Source organism: Camponotus vicinus, unplaced genomic scaffold (assembly GCF_025532165.1).
Source record: "Camponotus vicinus isolate PSW18456_S1 unplaced genomic scaffold, iyCamVici1.0 SCAF_2, whole genome shotgun sequence".
Lineage (NCBI taxonomy): Eukaryota > Metazoa > Arthropoda > Insecta > Hymenoptera > Formicidae > Camponotus > Camponotus vicinus.
Window position 1 is genome coordinate 7,670,720 of NW_028141956.1, and position 19,720 is coordinate 7,690,439.

Here is a 19,720-nt window from a genome sequence, read left to right on the forward strand (position 1 = left end):
TCTCTCATTGAAGCTATACCGATAAGAGGGAAAGAGAGAAGCAGTACTGATGTATTCATCGCGATAGAGATTCTGGATTATAATTGATTTTGTAATTACCTTCGAAGAAAATCTAACCATCACTCGAGAAGCAAGAACCTCTCGCCGACAGTCGCTGAAGAAACTGTTCCATGTATCTTAATAATTTTCCAATATACTGCTGTAGAAAGAAGTGTAAAAGAATCATTGGGATTCTAATTATTTTAAAAACTATTGTTGAAAAGACAACTGCAACCTACTGTCTACTGACAATATTCTCATACATAATTTGACAAACAGCTGATTTCTGACACATCTCGCGGAGTTCGATCTATCAGCGATTAATTCATTCGCCAAGTTTCGAACTCGAAAAGTTCACCTGCGTTTCTCGACCCGTTCGGAGTAGTGAATGGAAGGATTCGTCGTCGCCGGGGATTGGATCGAAGCGGCGGCGGGGTCGAGAGCGCTCGGCGCGATGATATTCCGAAGATGAGGAGAATTCCGCGACGACGACGTGCAATATGCGAGATATCCCGCTGGCTTGTGTGCCGGCATGAGTGTTAGACTGTGTACGCGATCTTGTCGTTCATTCACCTGTTACGTCTCTCTCTTCCGCTGTTCCTCCTCTCCTTCCCTCCTTCTCGCTCGCTCTCGCTCTGCCTGCCTTTCTCCCTCGTACTTCGACGTGATTCTACCATGCTATTACTTGGACCATAGATCACGCTTGGCGGTCCGCGAGGTCGCGGAAAAGAGAGACAGAGATGAACCGAGGTCGAGGAAAGAGGTCCCGCGAGCTTACAACGAAGCCAACGCTGTGTCCCTTTCCATATCGATCGTGTCACCGACACGTCGTTTGATTATTTTGGCGAATAGTGCAGAGTGTTTTTTTTTCACTAATGTGTCCTTTTACTCGTGTAAAAACAGATTTTTCTTTATCCTATTAAATTTGAAATTAAAATCATATCTTAATTATACTGGAGAATTAATTAACAGTCAAATGTATAGTGTCATGTTAATTTATGTCATTTATATGTAAATCTTTAGTGGATAGACACACCCATTCCCACGTACATGCAATTAATATGACAATAATTAATTGTTAATGTTGATACGAGCACATTACATTACATCGATTTATTCGCGGCTATTTCTCCGATAATTTAATGTCGTTGCCAGACGTTACAGGCCGCGTAACTGGAAGCGAAACTCGAGCCTTTGTCGTTCATTGACATCTTATTTATGAGCGGCGATCCTAGTCGAGTAAGCTTTGCCGCTCTCTGGTAAGCATGAAAGAGCGAGCGGTACACACCGGCTGGATCTAGGAAGCCTCGCGGCTCTCGCGCTCTGCTCGCGAAGATGGAAAAATCCGGGGAAGTCGTCGACCAGTTTCAAGAACTCACCGCTGTGCCGGTGAAATGTGTGTGTGTGTGTGTGTGTGTGTATGTGTGTGTGCGCAAGTTGATTCTCGTGCGGAGCCACCTTGTCTCCTTTGGTTTCGTTCTTATCGTGCGATCGCGCTAAGCGCTTCTTTCTCTCTGTCTCTCTTTCTCTCTTTTTCCCATTCCACGGCTGCTATTTTTGCATACCGCCGTTGCAATCCGCCAGTTGCGGCCTTGCGCTTCCATCTTGCGGAATTTGCGAGTGGATATTTCTTACACTCGAAGTAAGATCGGTGAATCTCGCTGCGGTTGACGCGGAAATGTCATTAGAATTAAAAAAAAAATCGTTCAGTTATAGATGAAGAATATAAAATATATTTATTTTCGCTAACATTATTAAAAAAATCGATTCCTCCTTTCTTGATGTGGAGGATTTTACAGGAGTACTTTGTTAATATTTGCGATTAAGAAATGACATTCGAAATTTGTTACAGAAATCTCGCGATCGGGATCGGAATACAGAATTTTCCGGAAGGATTGGCGGTGTCTCTGCCCCTCCAAGCTGCCGGCATTAGTACGTTGAAGAGCTTCTGGTATGGTCAGCTTTCGGGGATGGTGGAGCCTATCGCCGGTGTGCTTGGCGCAGCCGGAGTGACGTTCGCCGCACCTGCACTACCTTATGCACTTTCCTTCGCTGCCGGTGCGATGATCTATGTCGTGATCGACGACATCATCCCGGAAGCGCATCAAAGGTATGTACCGTATAACTACCTGTTTAGGAAAACTTGAAATTGCTAAATGATTTTTATTGCGCGCTCTCTTTCCTACAATATTCAAAATTACAACTAACTTATTTAACTCGGTCTTAAAATTAAAATGTAATGCTCGATACAAGTCTCTCGAGAATGTAAATAAAAGCAACGTGATTTCTCGTTTAGTGAATGACACACTTTATCATATTTTAATTTACGTAGTAAGTGTAAGATCAAGGATATACAGGGTGTTCGGAAATTCAACCGACAAATTTTCAAGGTGGCCTTGTCGTGACCTTGGCGACGCCATCCAAGGTCAAATACATGGCGCCAGTAAATAGACCTTTTTACACCCTACAACTTTTGTTTGAAACAATTTTTTGTAAAACTTCTATTTTTTGATATTTCGAGGTCCGGACTCTTTCGAACACTCCGTATGCCGTAGCGATGTAATTACACGTTTCCGACCCCAGGTTCATTTACAAAAAATGATTCTTATGGTGCCCCCGACAATCTCTGAAGATTTGTCGGTTGAATTTCCGAACACCCTGTATAAGCAGAATCACACAATTAATAAATCTGTATCTAACGTTTTTGAGATCGATTGCAATTATATTTTCAAACGATAGCTAATAATTGTGCGATTTATTCGGAAAAATACGCGTTATTGAAAAAAACATGGAAGGTGGCGTTGAATACAAAAGGGTGAAGCTGGCTCGCGCAAACGGTCTTGGACGCAACTTGTTCCCTTAACTGGTTCCGGCTTCTCATCCTTTCTTTTCTTCCTTCTTTCCTCTCTTTATCTTTCTCTCTCTCTCTCTCCCCTCTCCTTTTTTTTAAATACCGTTTGTACCGGAGGCACCAGTCCATGGTGCACTTGCACCCGTTTCCGTCTCACGTTTCACCCTCGGCCCATTCAGAACGAATTAAAATCCGAGCCTAGGCTCGGAGTCAGAAGGGCGGAAGGCGCTTTTCCCACCGACACAATGACCCTTTATTTCGGGATTTATTCTCCCGCCAATGGAGATGCGAATGGTCGCTCGATGGCGATCTCTCAACCATACGCGATTCTCCAACCCAATCGATCTGCCGACTTCTCGCCTTACGAGTAATCTGATTTTCTCTCTCGTTATCGCTCGGTGTCTTCGTAAATTATCATTCTTTGTCAATAATATTATCTGCACTGAAAAAAACGACGTTGATTGCTGTATACTTGTTATATATTAAGAAAAAAAGTACAATCTATGAATGATCGATTTAAAGATTGCGACTCGGCGATAAATGATAGTTTTAAATTTGTACTTATCTACACATGTTTTATATATTTCCTTTAATCATCTCTATCCTAAACTTGCATGAAATTTAACAAATTAAAAATTAAAAATTAATTTTCTCTCTCTCTTTTCTATTTATTTAATTTAACATAATATGGTTTTCATACAATAATCATTAGCGCTACGGTAATGACATAATTACAATGCTTTATTCACTTTTACTTGCAAAATAACTCGCAATTAAAATTCAGAAATTCGTACTTTGTATCATCGAGAGCTATCCGAACTCGGCAGAATCGTTTCGATGACCGCGCGGAGCAACATAACGCATAAATAATGAGAAGAAAAGATTCGTGTTGTGTATGTCCTATGAATTTCTACTTGTGTCAAGTACGACACGCACATGTAACATATATATATATTTATATATGTACATGTATGCATATATATTCATTCACGGATATACACGTGCGCGCACACAAGCGCATACGTATCTACGACGTCGGTATTCGAGAACGATTACGGTACAATGGCGCGTGACGGCAGTGCCGTAGTTAGCGCTCCGTCAGCGAAACGGACGTGGCGAATTTCTTTCCCAGGCCCGGCGGCGGCCTAGCTAAAGAAGGCGCATTGTCATTATAATTGGCTCCTTTTGTATTTCGCGTGCGATCTAACCGCCCGGATACCCAGACGCGCGCGCTCTCTCTCTCTCTCTCTCTCTTTTTCTCCTTTACTTTTCCTCTCTCTCGTCGCGCGCGAATCCTCTGAGATAGTCGTTCTCGGCTCGCTCCCTCGGGAACCCTCCGGGTGGCCGGAAAACGCAAAAGTGAAAACGGATCGCTCGCTCTTTCCGTTCCTTCCTCTTCTCTCTCGCGGAAACCGTTGCTCGACCTCCGCGAAAGAAGAATTATTCGCGACCGCGTGCAATCTTTCTCTGCGAAAGAAAGTTCTCGCTTAATCTCGAATTGCATTTGCATAGATTGCACGCAATCCAACTTTGCTTTTCGTTTAATGCTAACGCAGTCAACACATCAATATCATCTTCGAAATTCTAATGACGATCACATTCGAAGAGTATATTTATGGTCGGTCCTCTTAGAAATAAAAATTTCCTATTTATACGTGAACGCGCGTACAAATATGTGCATTATTAACAAGTTTTCATTCCTTAAGGAACGACGATGAATATTTCTAAAATGCCATAAGTGTCCAACTTACAATTTGTAATATTTGTATTGCTATCGAGCTACAGAATAGCACTTGTCAAATACACTTTGCCTACTCGCTTTATTTAAAGTGTTAAAAATTATGGGCTAAACAATCTACATGTCACTTATACTATCAGAAAGAAACTTTCTTCATGTCCACATCGTAACCAAGATTACGAGACGAGAAAAGATTGTTGTATTGTAAAAATATTCACAATTTTACTTAACGAAAATTGGATCTTGCACGCAACGAAATGTCAACGAATTAAAAGAGAATGATCGAAAAAACGATAGATAAATTTTCGAATTTTCTCGAGACTTGGGTACTTTCGCGGAATAAGAAATACCGGCAAAAATCAACGGCGGTTCGAGTCGGCGCGTTTCGAAGAACGGTCGCCCCTCGCGCAATTTGCATTTTCCTCTGCTCGGCGAAAAGGAACGCCTGCTTCACCGATACTTGTGCTTCGTGTTCGACGTGGCCGATCTCCACGATAGGGATATTTAAATTTATTGTCTTATCAAAACTTTCATTTATTCGGAGATAATCGAATAATTAGCTGACACATTTCCTTTCGCAGCACACTTTGCAGTTTCGACTGTAATAATTAAGAGTACCAAATTAATGAAAAATGGCTTAATATGTAGAATATTCGATAATACTACTTAATATATAGAATGTTCGATAAAAAGTATTCAGAATAACATTTAATAACATTTAAGTTGTAATTGTTTTAAAATGTCGAGAGATTTGGGGAAACCAATAGAAATATATAGAGTACGTTAGAATTTTATTATTTTTATTCGCAAGAAATTACAACATTTCAATCTGAATTACTTAATATACGGTAAATTAAATCAAAAATCAATTTTTATTTCACGGATACGAAACGCGACCTTGTGCGAGAGCCGAGTTTCATAGCAAACGACGACGATGACAACGGGCAACATCGACGACATCGGGAAGCGACATTGTTATCCGGACTATTGCGATGTGTGAGACACGATAATGAACCAATAAAAATACAAATTTTCTGAGGCACACCGAAAGGAGGTACTTACCGCGCGGATATGATTGATGTGGTAGAACGCCCACCGAAATACAACGACGCGTTTCGCCGGCCGTTAAAATTGATGGCCGTATATAATTTACGAAATCAACAAGCCGTGACGCGTGCAATACCGGGGTATATACGCACGGCACGAGTGTGTGCTTTGTATGTGCTTAATCCCTACTTACTTGCCGCGAAAACCCTTTTATTTCTCGCCATCCTGGGCCTCTCTTTCTCCCAGGTCGTTGCCACGGGGGCCGTAGGCAGCGAGACGATGAGGATAGTGGTGGGCGACGGCGCCAGTGCCGCCTTTTTAATTCCCCGTACCCTCGTCCCTCGTCCTCCCTCCGTTCATCGCGTCCTTCGATTTTTACGTTCGATCTGCGCGCCGCCGGTTGCGCTAATTAAAATTCCCCTCCCGCTTCTTGCCAAGCATGAATCTCGTCTACCAAACCGCGATGTTGCGCAAGACAGATCGAATGAAAGTACAGAAGACAGCCAAAGAAAGTCCAAAGGACTACTTGTATCTTCGAATAATTCTCACGGGGACTCACGCAATTTTTAATTTCTTAAAACGCAACAAAACTGCATAGAAAGTTACAGAGAATCTAACGCTTGGGTGGCCATTCTGTTATCGTTAATATATAATAAAAATATTTTTTTAATACGAAATTACACGTTCGAGTAAAATCGTAGAGGATAGAAAATAAATTTCATATTCAACTGTAATCACTATCGTAAGAATCTCTATTCGGACAATTTCGCAAACCTGCGATTCTCTGCAATCTTAATCTGCGATCGAAAACGTCGCATATATTTTTTGTTTACAGTGGAAACGGCAAATTCGCCAGCTGGGCAGCTATCGTCGGTTTCCTGGTGATGATGTCTCTAGACGTTGGCCTAGGTTAAAGGTCGTCCACAAAGTAGTCATAGTGTATCCACGCTTTTGTAAACGTGTAAAAATTATGTGGCAGCGGTAACGAGTATTTACAATCGCGGAGGCATGTCTCCTTGAGATTCGCGATGTTCATTGGACATTGTTCGTTTTATCGAGAGAGTCGAAAGTTAAGTGCTAGAGCGAATATTTCCTATCCTGACTCATCTTTTTTTAATTCATCGAAACATTCTCTTTCATCCTTAAAGACTCAGGAGAGAATCGAATAGTAATGAAATAGAAATTTCCAATCAGACTCAAGATGAATTTTCCATGATTCCTGACGTACTCACAGCGAGACAGATTTTAATGTAAGAAATTATTTAATGTTGCTAAACATCTTTATCGTAATAATTACTCCATTATCATTACCACACAAATACATGTGTGAAAAAGACCAGATCACTTTATTATGACATATATATTTATAAATTTACCGAATTTACCGAAAATATTATTATTATATACTAGTTCCAATTTAAAAAATATTGATTAAATCGAAGATATTAGACATTGCCTTTTAATCTTGATTCGTTTGTTTTGATTCGATGTTCGATTAATGTGATGACAAAAATTAAGTTGCTTAACCATTCAAAGTAGGTACAATTTCTTAATCTGGAATATTTTCTGCTTTTCTCTCTACATTTCACTTTAAAAACGTCTTCCCCGTCTATCTAGTCTTCAGCGATTTTAAAAATCAAGTAGAATCGAAGAAACATAACAATCTAATGGATTAAATTTGAAATCGAACATCGAACTCAATGTCTTTCAGGATTACCGAGACAGTTGCAAGATCGAATTGCAATAGCAAATTGTCTAGTATCAAGTAGGTAAAGCAATTAACAATGTACAGCGTTGAGAACTGTTGAAAAAATTAATTTTACTATATTATTTCTTTTGTTATCGAGAATATAATATCAGGAAAATATGATCGCAAAAATATGAATAAATATAAATTTTTTATCAGATATTTAAACAGATTTGTACATATAAATATCATGATATTATGATACAATTGAATGAGAATTAATTAATGCATTAATGTAGATTATTTATTGATTTCTTATATAATACAATCTATTATTTTTATATTGTTTTTTGAGATATGTCTTATATAATTACACTTTGAGAGAGAGAGAGAGAGAGAAGAGGAGGAGGAGGAGGGAGAGAGAGAGTTTTTCCATATATCATATTATTAAAAAGAACTGCAATATTTTGTTATGTAATATTTTTAAAGATTATTATATCCATCAATGTTATTCATTGTAATAATGTAAGCATGTTACCTCTCCAACTTGTATTATTACTCTTGTTAATATATGAGATTTTTATTGCAATTTTTCTAATCAACGAATTAATTTGTTCTTAGATCATTCCTTAATGAAAGACTTATTGTTGTATTATGTAAATATGTCTTTTTTTCTGAAATGAAAATCTCTTTGAAATAAAAAGCATGAATTTCGCAATATCTGTCATGCACGTGCACATAATCATTAGTTACATTTCTCATATCTGGAAGGTATAAATGGTACGCATATTTATTGCGTTACAATGTGTCCTTTCTAATCACAGAACGTATAGTGCAACTTCATTCTTACAATGATATAGCGTTTATCTTCTGCAACACATAACGATACTATCATACCTATTGTGTGATATGAAAATAGACCACCTTACGAAATCCAATATATTCTCTCCTCTCTTAAAAAAGTATTTTTTTTAACTTCTAAAAGAAGTTTTTTCTTTTTTATATTTCAAGTTTATTAACGATATAACATTTAACTATTGATACAATGTATCCCACAGTAATAACATGGAATATATATGTGGTTACTATTTCACGATTTTAAAATAAAAGGAAGAAATGTTATAATTATATAAGAGGTATAAAATTTGTATTCTTTTATCTTGATATATATACATGCAGGACGTTGGTTTTTTTGTTCCAAAATTTTATAGAAGTTCTCTATATTCTCTTTATATGTATAATGCATATAATATTTATTCTCAATATGACATTCGCCTCAAGTCGGCACTTGAGATCGATATTTCACGACATGCATATTCTCGTAATAATTAAAAGATGTAGATCAATCAGTGTTTGATTCTGGACGCTGTACATTTACATAAAATGTAAAGACTATATTTTGATATACTATCGAGGTAGATTACAAAAGTATTAGAAATATACGAGTGTGCCGACACTTACGTATGTATAAAAAAAGCCATGACGTGAAAGGATAAGGTAAATTTTCGTCGTGGATACGTAAAGTAATAGCGGTCAAATTAATAGCGAGAGTTTTTCACGCAATTAGGAATTGATCCCAAACCACATGAAAAGCAATATACTTGCCTGCCAATATATATCAATGCTCCGATAGAATAATTTCGTTTCTCTTAATTACGCATTTGGATTAGGATCAATTTTTGATTGGCATTTTTTTCACACTGTTCGCTATTATGTTATATCTTGTTTCTTTACACATTGTGTTTAGAATTATATTTCACGTACTTTAGTTTCGTTAGAAAAATCATCTGGTTTCATGGATATCGAGAAGCATCTCACATTATAATTTTAATTAATAACTTGATGAGGATTGAATTAATGACGTAATGATTTGATCAGGATTATTGTCTTATATATTGAAATTAATCTCAGCATTATTTTTACGATATTGATACTTATTGATGATATTGACGTTTTATAAGATCAAAATTGTCAGTTTCAAAGTCAATTAGGCGTTTTTCTACAGAATTTTTCTTATTATCGTTGTGAATAATCACTGATGAATCTTCTCGATGATCCTCGATCCGGACAAATAGTACAATCATACTATTAAAAGAGTATACCACCGACACTTGGTTTATATTAAACCAGTGCGAATAAGTATCAGCCAAAGCTTCGATGGTAGAAGCGACAGTCAATGTTGATGGCATAACATTGCGTTGACGATTATGCGATATATGCGCGAGCGGTGCTTTAGCGAAATATATCTTTCGTAAAAAATCATGTAATTACGTGGATCATGTGATTATATCATATTGTACTTTAGATATAGTTACCTACAGTCAATTGTGAAATTTTTGCAGACACGATTATGTAAATTACTAAAATTTATGACTACTTTATTATTTGGCGATTAGTATTTAATTGCTCAAGGGATCTATATATATCAGTGAAAATGATAACATATTAATTAAAAGACCTTAATTATAAAAACTATACGGGATCGAGCGATTAATCTTCTTTTTATTTTTATAGCTGAAAATTATGGTTATGAATATCTTTTTCGATTAAATTACGTGCCTTCGTAACTTAATTAGTAACTAATTATTCGTTTAAATAGGAATTTTAAGTATTCGAAAAATTGATGAGGCGATATAATTATTGTCCATTGTTATCTCGTACAGATTAAATTGATCAATCGTCTCGAAATCTTAACATCAAGATATATTCATCGCAAGTTTGATATTGCGATGATATAATATAAAAATTTAAGTTATAAAGATGTATAATAAAAATAGTGCATTAAAATATGTCTATGTAACATATATAAGACACCCACCCACACACTACAGACCATTTCCTTTTCTTCAAGAGTAGCCTATAAATTAATTGTAATATTAAAAATGCTTTATCTGAGACAGTAGAATAGAATTTTTCTACATCGTTATTCTATTCTTTTATTTAATCATATTAATGCTAGCATATGTGCTTTATGTTTCTAGAGAGATAGAGATTTTGGAGTAGCGTCTTTGTAAAAAGAGAGGAACTGTGATTCGAATATAATAGATGGTATTACACTGAAGAAAGAACACTTGTCGTACGAGCGGATACATCGACGGTAAGTTACCCGAGTTTTCTCCTTGACTCTCAGACGCGGTAAGTTGTCGGCGCGACTCGGCTTAGCTCGGCCCGGCTCGGCGCAGCGCATCTCTCGCTCCGTGTCCCTCATCGGAGTTGCATAACCCGAGGAGAATCGGGACATGAATGGAGCCGAGCAGCGTGCGACAAGGACGGCTGCATCGCCAGCTCGATTTCCCGGTGCAACGAGTGCGAGCGCGCGGTAGGTAGGTAGGTAGGTAGTACGAGTGGTAGGGCGCACTGACCGCGAGAGGTATGCCGGCTCGAGAATAGTGTCGGATTTAGGAATAGATTGGCAGGAAAAGGCAGATTAGCTCCGAGGAGCTAATCGAGATGCGAGAATAGTACGTTTTTGATAACTCCGAATATTGTGATGACATATATACATATGTGGGAGACTTGATAAGACTGCGCAATTGTTTTAATTGACATTGAACATTTAATGATAAATTTTTGCAGAGCGATTTAAAAACAAAGAACTCGCGAGATCAGTAATTGTTAGACTCGTGGATATTTTTTTGGATATATATATTTTTTCTCCACTTTGTCTTTTTCTCTCACGTCAAATATAAAGGTAAAAAAGCCAACAGGAATGAATCTAAAGTATGGGGAATCTCAACGAGAGGGGTGGCAACGAATTAACGTACTTATGTTAGAGCAGCGTGATGTGTGAATCCGCCACTGTTCAGTGCAAGGCTGAGAACGAAAGAGAAAGAGAAAGAAGCGGGGAAGACCGAGAGAGGAAACGAGCAGGGGCGAGCAGAAATGACGCAGTGGTCGGTAGAGTCCGGCATAAGTGGTGAGAGCGAGAGGAATAGAGAGAGAGAGAGGAGCATTCCGATGGAACGACGACGTCCGTTTTCACGAGAGGGATATATAGAGAAGTACATTCGCGCGTGCAACAGCGGAGAAGCGGCGTGCATCTGCCGTCGCGCTCGCTCACAGAGGGAGTGAATAAAGATGGAAGCGGCCGGTCGTCGTAGAGGTTCCTCTCCACGTGGAGAGGAAGGGGGACGAAAAATTCCAGCGAGCAAAGTACGGACGCGGATGCGTCCGCGCGCGGCGAGCGCTTGGAATGCGAGGGATGTGCGCGAGAAAGAGAAGTAAAATCTCTCTCTCTCTCTCTATTCTCTATTTAGAAAAATTAGCCTTGAAGTAATATGCAAAGGAATATAATTATAGTTATATGATTAAAAGATACAGCATCGATTAAAATGGAAAAGATTAAAATTAATTTTGAAAGAAGGGGAAAAATAACGTGATAAAAAATGTAAATAAAAAACAGTAAAAAAGAGAGAGAAGAAGGACGGAGGCAGGATGATCGTCGGTGGTGCAACCTAATCGGCCTAGCTAAAGAGGGTGGTCACATGGTTGGTACGTCGACGATACACGTACGATCTAGAAACAGGATGAAGCAGAGAGGGCAAGAGAAGGGGAGCGAAAAACGGCAATGGTAGAAGGGTGGGAGGCAGGGTGCAGTGCGTTGCATAGGAAAGCCGGGACACCGGCGCTGCACCCGCCAGCAGTCTCACAATACACTTTGCCCTGCGCGCCGCAGCCGATATATCCGGTGCACGGCGCACGTGCAACGCGGTTCGATGACGAATCTCTCTTTTTCTTTCTGTCTTTCTTTCTGTCCATCTATCTCTATCTCCTCTCCGTCGCCGTCATGACGCTTGGTGATGATAGTGTTATGTTGTTATTATTATTGTTGTTACACCTGTGTTACACACGGCGCGAATCTTACATTACCTATCGATTTTATCAACGCGATTGACTTCTCGTGTTTTTATTACGGTATTTCTATTCCACTACGATATTTGGGTGAAATGTCTGTCCAACACGCTGTTATTTAGTGTTCAATGTGGCCCATTTTCGCCGTGATAAATGTCGCGTTGAACCACGCGGAGAGTTAATTCGATATCTCCCTGACAATTTACTTCAAGTAGTACGAGAAATTCTCTGGCTTATACGGCTCATACATCGATTTAGGAAATAACTAGCAGAATCGTGGTTCGCTGCGCGTCGATACGCAAGGGTGCGTTCTAAAACGAAACTCGGTTCTCGCAAGCATTAGGCATCTACCCCAGGACATTGTCCTTTACCATCTCATTCATGTTTCGTCTGACTTTGTTCATTTTTCGTTCATTCAACGTAAACTTGATTATTACGCAATCTCTCGTTACATTTTATTCTAATCTCTATTACGATGCTCACTATGGCATTTTTTATCCTCAAAAGACACGTGTTTACACCATTTTAAATAGACATCACATTCTTCATTCATAAAAAAATTTTTTTAAATTTAGACATTTATAAATATATTTTTTCAATAAAATATCTTTTATATTTATATATAAATTTGATTCTAAAATCGTAAATATATTGCAATAAATGAGAATTAATTTGTCGAAAATTTGCAAAATTTATCAAAGAGTTTAAAGAGAAAATTGCCATGCTTTATTAAGTATCGTTATCATCTTTATTTTGCTTAGAATAATCGATATAAGAAGAATCACGAACTTGTTTTCATTTGGAAATAAAAATTATCGGAGATTTGAGTTGAATTTTGGAATAATTAAGAGCTTTTAAAACACGCGATTAATTTATCACGACAATGTGTAGCTCGATCTTTTGATTTCAATAATCGTTTCCGTCATTCCTACTTACCAACAAATTTCTCATACAAAAACAATCACGATTTTCACAACCAGTATCGGAAATTGTAAGAAGCCATCAAGATAGATACAATGATATTCGACGATAAATCGTTGTGAATGTAATGCACTAAGAATAATAAAATCAACAATAACACGGGATAAATATTTTTTTCGCGAGGCTTCGAAAAAATCAGACAGCACAATGTAAGTATGCAACATTGTTTCAGTACATAACTCGTTTCATTAAAACTAAAATTATTATTACCTGTTATTATTACCTTTTCTAGATTATATATTCTTCTAGATTATATTATTATTACTATTCTAGATTATATATTTTCTAGATTATATTATTATTACCTGTTATTATTACCTTTTCTAGATTATATAAAATCAAAATAATAGATTGATACAATTATAATGATAATGTAAAGCAACTTCTGCAAACAAATTATTTTGTTTATTAAATATTAAATCTGCAAATAAAATGTACATTTAAAAGATAGAAAGATTTTTTTATACACTTCAAATATTTTATACACTTTAAATATTTTTTAAATAACTAATAGTTTTAAATGTTTAGTCTTTCTCACACTGTTTATATTAAATTTTAATATGGTTATAATTGTATGTCAATTATACGTTTATATTGAAATGTACTATACTTCTTTCTTCCTGTAAGTTTGTTGCGATACATGTTTCTGTTTATTGTGCTACGAATTATAAAGTCCTGCAGACTTTTTTTCATTAATTTTTGCTTTCAAAATATTATGAAAGATCGACCTATAACCGTACTGTTCTCTCTATTTTAAAAGTGCATTGTATTAATAGTTAAGAACGCATGATATCGCTTTCTATGTCTATTATAAAAACATAACTAACAGCTACACATAAACAAAATTAATGTACTTTTATATAATAAATTTTTAAATGCATGCAGTCAATAGTTATTTATCGATATCAATAAATATCTTCCATCAACAAAAGCTCTTAAAATTTTTATCATATTAGATTATTATTAGATTATTTAATACTATAATTTTATAATTATCAATCTCATTTATTTAATCTGTGAGAGTAATTATGTTATACATGTATTTTATATATGTGAGTAATTATTTTATTATTATTAATAATTTATAATTATTAATAATTTATATTTTTATTAATTATATTATTTATATTATTATTTAAAAGTACATTTGTCGTGAATTTTCTCTGCAATTATACTATATATTATACTATATATTTAAAAATATATAAAAAAATACTTGCCTTTTTGTTTAAATTAATATTTTTTAAAAATATCTAGAAAAAAATCACACATCACAAAATGAAATAAATAATTTTAGCACAGATTACGAGAATATCAATTAATTATAAAAAAATTTAAAGACATGTCCTTTTTCTAAATTAAAAATATCTCGCAGATGATTTCCACGAGCCTGACCGAGATTTTATTTCTATATACAAACTAATATCATTTTATTAGCATCATATTATACTAAAAATAAAATAAAATAAAAATCTGCATGACTAAAATTATTTGCAGATTCGCTGGGAATCAGTCCCGTTATTGTTCTTGGCTTGTCATAGATCTTATAGCATAGCCAAGTCAACTTTGGCGGTTTTACTGCATTCCTTCGCAACTTCTATAAATATCGCATTTTGTACTTTTCGACAGAGTACTTCTTATTAACAATATATATAAATATATATATATATGTCGAATAATTATATGTAAGTACTATAATAAAAAATGAAAAAAAGATTTCTTAATTCTTTAAAATACAAATTAATTTATTATCAATATAATGTTAACGTAAGCACTTTACGAAATGACCTAACTATATGTTCTTTTCCTTAATAAGTACATGTGTATTCTTTATTTTCTTCAATGAAATCGCTCTGCGTAAAAGGATTAAGTAATTCCTACGGAATCATTCAGCAAAAATGCGCAGTCTATAAATTAAGTTCTCGTATAACAATTTCTTTCCTCGTTTTGCGATGGTATTCGGCAACGCGCACATACACGAAGCTTCCATACACGTGCATGCGTTTTATGCCGACAAGCGCGGCGATGTGAGTTTATATATAGAAATAGCAGCAGCGGAACAGCACCGGAAGCGAAGGAGTTCCGCCCAAGCCTGTAGGGTCACCGCACTTTGAGAAGCATAATTCAAGACTGCGCGTACATTTGACGAAATTTTAGTGCGTTTTTAGGCATTAAGGAGGAACTGCACAATGTCTGATTAATGTCAAAAGTTAATAAATCTAATACATTTCGATATTATATGAAACTGACATTACGTAAAGCGCTTTTAGTTCTTTAAAACATAAAATTAAAAATTAATTTGTAAGTTAGCAAAACTTTTATTTTACTTCAAATAAAAAGATTTGCCTTGTAAAATTAAAATTTTTATAATATAGTCACTATAAGAAAGTTAATTCGATAATACGATTTTGAGATTAAATTACATTCTAGAGCAAATCTTTATTTTAACTCACACAAATAATTAATTTTATATATATTTTAGACTAATATTAATTTAATTATACTTTAAAAACTTGCTTTACGCAATATCATTCATGAATTGGCGAAATGTATTAGATTTATTAACTTTTTACGTAGCTGACCCATGTAATTCCTCCTTAAAGATTACAAGAGTTAAGTTAGCTTTTAAAAGTAATACTTTAAAAAATATTTGTCCAATAAAACATGTTAGACATGATAATAAAAAATAGTAAGAAAGTGTTTAAAATGTACTAAAAACTTAAATAAATTTGAGATTTGAAGATTTTTTAGTGTCTCATAATCTTTTTCTCAATCATAAGCTCTTCCAAGAATCTCGTGAAAAACTTACTTCAATTCAATTTAAAACTTTCTTCAATTCTTAGTAAAGAACTTAACATTCGAAAAAGTGAGAAAATTTCTTAGCGATTAATCGCGCAAAAAATTCTGAATATATTTATGTACTCTTTATAAACGGAGCACAAAAAATGAAAAGCTGTATTTAATTTTTTTATTGAGAAAATAGCTACGCTTGAAAAAGACATTTATAGTTAAATAATTATGAAGGAATAAAATTTTGAAGTCACGAATCGATTGCGGTACTATGACAATAAGAGGATGCGGCATCGCGCAATCCATCCCACGGTTTATAGAGCGCGATAGAGAAAGAGAGAGAGGGCGCATTAACGCTCCGCTTTTATTGCTACCGGCGGCGCATCCTCCGACGCTCCGCATCCGAGCCAACCGGAAGTCGGCGCGGAGCGTTCGTTCCGAAGACGCGTATTAACGTCTCGCGAGGGTACGTATGTAAGAAAAAGCGGGCGAAGCCGTTTGTTCCTGTCGTTAACGCGCGCGCGCAGGCGTTTCCTCGCGAAACGCGTGACTTTATGAATGAAACTACTACGCGCGTAGATAGCGTGCGTGCGTGCGTGCATGTGCGCGCGCGCGCGCGCGATTTCTACGCCACGAGACGATAGTACGCGCACGCATTTACTCGCTCGTTCTACGTAGGAAGGAAGTCGCGGCAGCGTAAGTACTGTCCTCTCCGATACGAACAACGCGGAACGACCACGTCGGACAGTACTTGCGCGACAGGATGCCGCATTCAAGGAAGTGTAACTCGGCCCGCACGAGCACCAGGGGTGCCTTTAATCGCGCGGTGTATCGTGCATTATTCATCGTTTAATTAGATATCTTCGAATTCTTAACGATTCCTAATGAGTCCATCGAGGTCAGACTGGATGATGGCTCGGGAAGGCAGAGCACCAATTTCTCCTCTTATTTGGGTCAACTAAGAAGAAATAGACTTCTGTCTCAAAAGTACAAGCACGTTCTTCGTTTTCAAAATTATCAAAGCAATTTCGAGCAAGTATATGTATGCGAAAATTCTCGAACTTTTAATAGATTGCATTACACGTTTCATTAAAATCGAGAACATGCATTATACATTCCGGAAGTCTTGAAATTATTAAATTAATAAAAAGTGGAATATATTTTCGTCGCCGGATTAAAATTGACACCTCGTGGTCTTTAATATCGAACTCTCCGAGGCGACTATTTTCGGACACGACTTATTCATCGGCGTGGCATTTCTGCTCCTGGCGAAACTCGGCATGTGTATAAGCCCGTCCATTATTTTAAGACTTCCCTACGATATTTTCGCGAAAACGCTTCTCGATACCGTCGAAGCTTAGATCCGTCTCGCGTCTCCTGTTTATTATTCATCGCGAGCCGCTCGGTGCATCGCATCGAAACAGCAACGGACTTGGATCCAACTCGTCCGAAACAGTTCGGCGCGGGTTAAGCCACGTCCGATCAAATTCTAGGCCGACGACTGGCGGCTCTATTTCTAAATCTACTTCTATTCTCTATTTCCACGCGACGGCGTCGCCGCGACGAGTTTATACGTCTGCGATATTTCGACGAAACGGTCTCGAGATACTCGCCACAATTACAGGATGACCCGCGATGCAAATGAAGCTCGAGACTCTTCCTAATTCGAGACTTAATTATCAGAATATTTCATGTCAAATATATGTGAGAGAAAGAGAGAAAATACAATAATTTGCAATACAAATATTTTCTCCGAATTTACAAAAGAAGATTTTTTTTAACATTCGTGAATAATTTTTCACTCGAAATTTGGAATTCCGACACTCTGTATATGGTAGTTTTTTCTAATGCACATACTGAATTTTCTCGCTGCGACGCGATCCCATCGCGCGAGGAAGACTAAATTGCTCGTTTGCGCTAATACACTTGATATCGTTTAATAGGCTGTTATGAGAATCGTCGAGTACGAACGTAATAATACTCTACGCTTCTCGACAAGAATTCTTTGTACAATCGAATCTCTCTCTTTTATACACACATATATATACCTGGCTTTTTTTAACTTTATTGCTTCCATTTTGTATTAATTAATTTGATCTTTAATCCAGAAAATCATCGATTTCTTAACATTGAGTTGCATTAATAGTTTTAATTTGAATTAGCTATTTTACATTATTTTTTAATCATAATATTTCAATGCGTGTTATACGGGATAATTCTTTCACATCGATATAAATTCTTTTAAAAAAAATAATTTATAAAATAACGCATAATGAAAATTAAATTTACAACCCCTTTTTAATTACGCGGTAATTTCATTTTTCTTTTACTTTTATTCTTATTTATATTTTACAGCTAGACAAAAACCAATTATGTTAAAAGGTCAATTTGATTAGCGTGAGTTAGACAGTTATCTATCTAGAGCACATTCATATTGGATCAATATGAATCTCATATTATCTCTTATTAAACACTTCTCGTTTTTGTCTTCTATTTTCTTACAAAACATTAATTTACGATTGTGTGGACTGCAGATATACATTTTCTTCGATATATAGTATTCTACCGGGTCAGCAACGATCGATATACTGCAAAGCTTTATCTAATATTAATTTTGATTTAGTTGATCATGTTTTTATTAATCATGTAAAATCGCTGCATTTTGAAACAAAAATTATAACTTAAAATATTAAAAGGTCACCTTCTTATCTTTATTCTATTTTATTTATTATCATCATTATATATGTTTTTATATAGATTTTATGGATAGGCGCAGTTTAGATTAGCAAATGCGAAAAGTGATTGCGAAAACAACGATCATGGGGTTCGGCTTTTCGCGGATTTCAATCCGACAACGATACATCGTTAATTGCGAACATCCGCGGGAACGTAATCGCATTCGATCGAGCAATTAGCACCGCGGTTTGGCATGGCCATTAAACACTTTCCACGTGAATATCACGCGTCTGTGAATCCGTAAGAATGCTAATACAATCGTGATAGACAATCGTGTATTATTGCGAGCGGCTGCATGTAAATGCGGCGTAAAATTATGTGCTTGTCGAATATCACGCCGATTCCGTAAAATTTTACTGTATTTCCGCGAATACACACAATGCAAAGTCGATTTTCGACGTGCGAAAAAATGTGAATAAACGTGCGCGAGACGCATGAAGCTTTTACATAGATTGAATTTTTTTATATCTTTCTACAAAGAAAACCCCGCAAATTTTGCCCTTCTAACACATTCTATTTTTCGTATTTTTCTCTCACATCGATCGTAAATTTCGATATAAATGTCATCGTTTCTACGGATTATAAACAGCAATGGTCGCAATTTTTTCTCCTCAAATTTGACTTTTTCATAATTCATGAACCCACCATGGCTGATGCTCACTCGGGTCGAAATTCACCTCGACATTGACACAAATCGTATTTCATTGACCCAGCATTTCAATTGTTTGCCATTTGTAATACGACATCTGTACTTTTAAAGATTCTCCAAGATAAAATTCGATTGATTCGGACTATTTTCAAATAAACATAGTATTACATATTGTTTTTTAAAACTGTAGGTTGAAACAATACAATAATAAATAATTGTATAATAATATAAATCAGATAATGATAATTGTAAGAATTTGATATATGAGTCGATTACAAAAAGACAATTGGAAGAACATATTAATTTATCAAATATACATTATGTACTGAACGCGTTATCACTAAATGAGAA

General features: G+C 36.1%; 1 protein-coding gene across 2 annotated transcripts in view; it reads left to right on the top strand.

The window, feature by feature from the left end:
* Zip48c (Zinc/iron regulated transporter-related protein 48C) overlaps window positions 1-10,151 on the top strand; it is a 34,350-nt gene extending 24,199 nt beyond the window's left edge. For both annotated transcript variants that reach the window (XM_083091378.1, XM_083091379.1), the window contains exons 5-6: window positions 1,892-2,149; window positions 6,511-10,151. In XM_083091378.1, coding sequence (XP_082947504.1) covers window positions 1,892-2,149; window positions 6,511-6,589 — 337 coding nt within the window. In that variant the 3' untranslated portion in view covers window positions 6,590-10,151. The remainder of the gene's footprint in view (window positions 1-1,891; window positions 2,150-6,510) is intronic.
* Window positions 10,152-19,720: the final 9,569 nt, after the last annotated feature.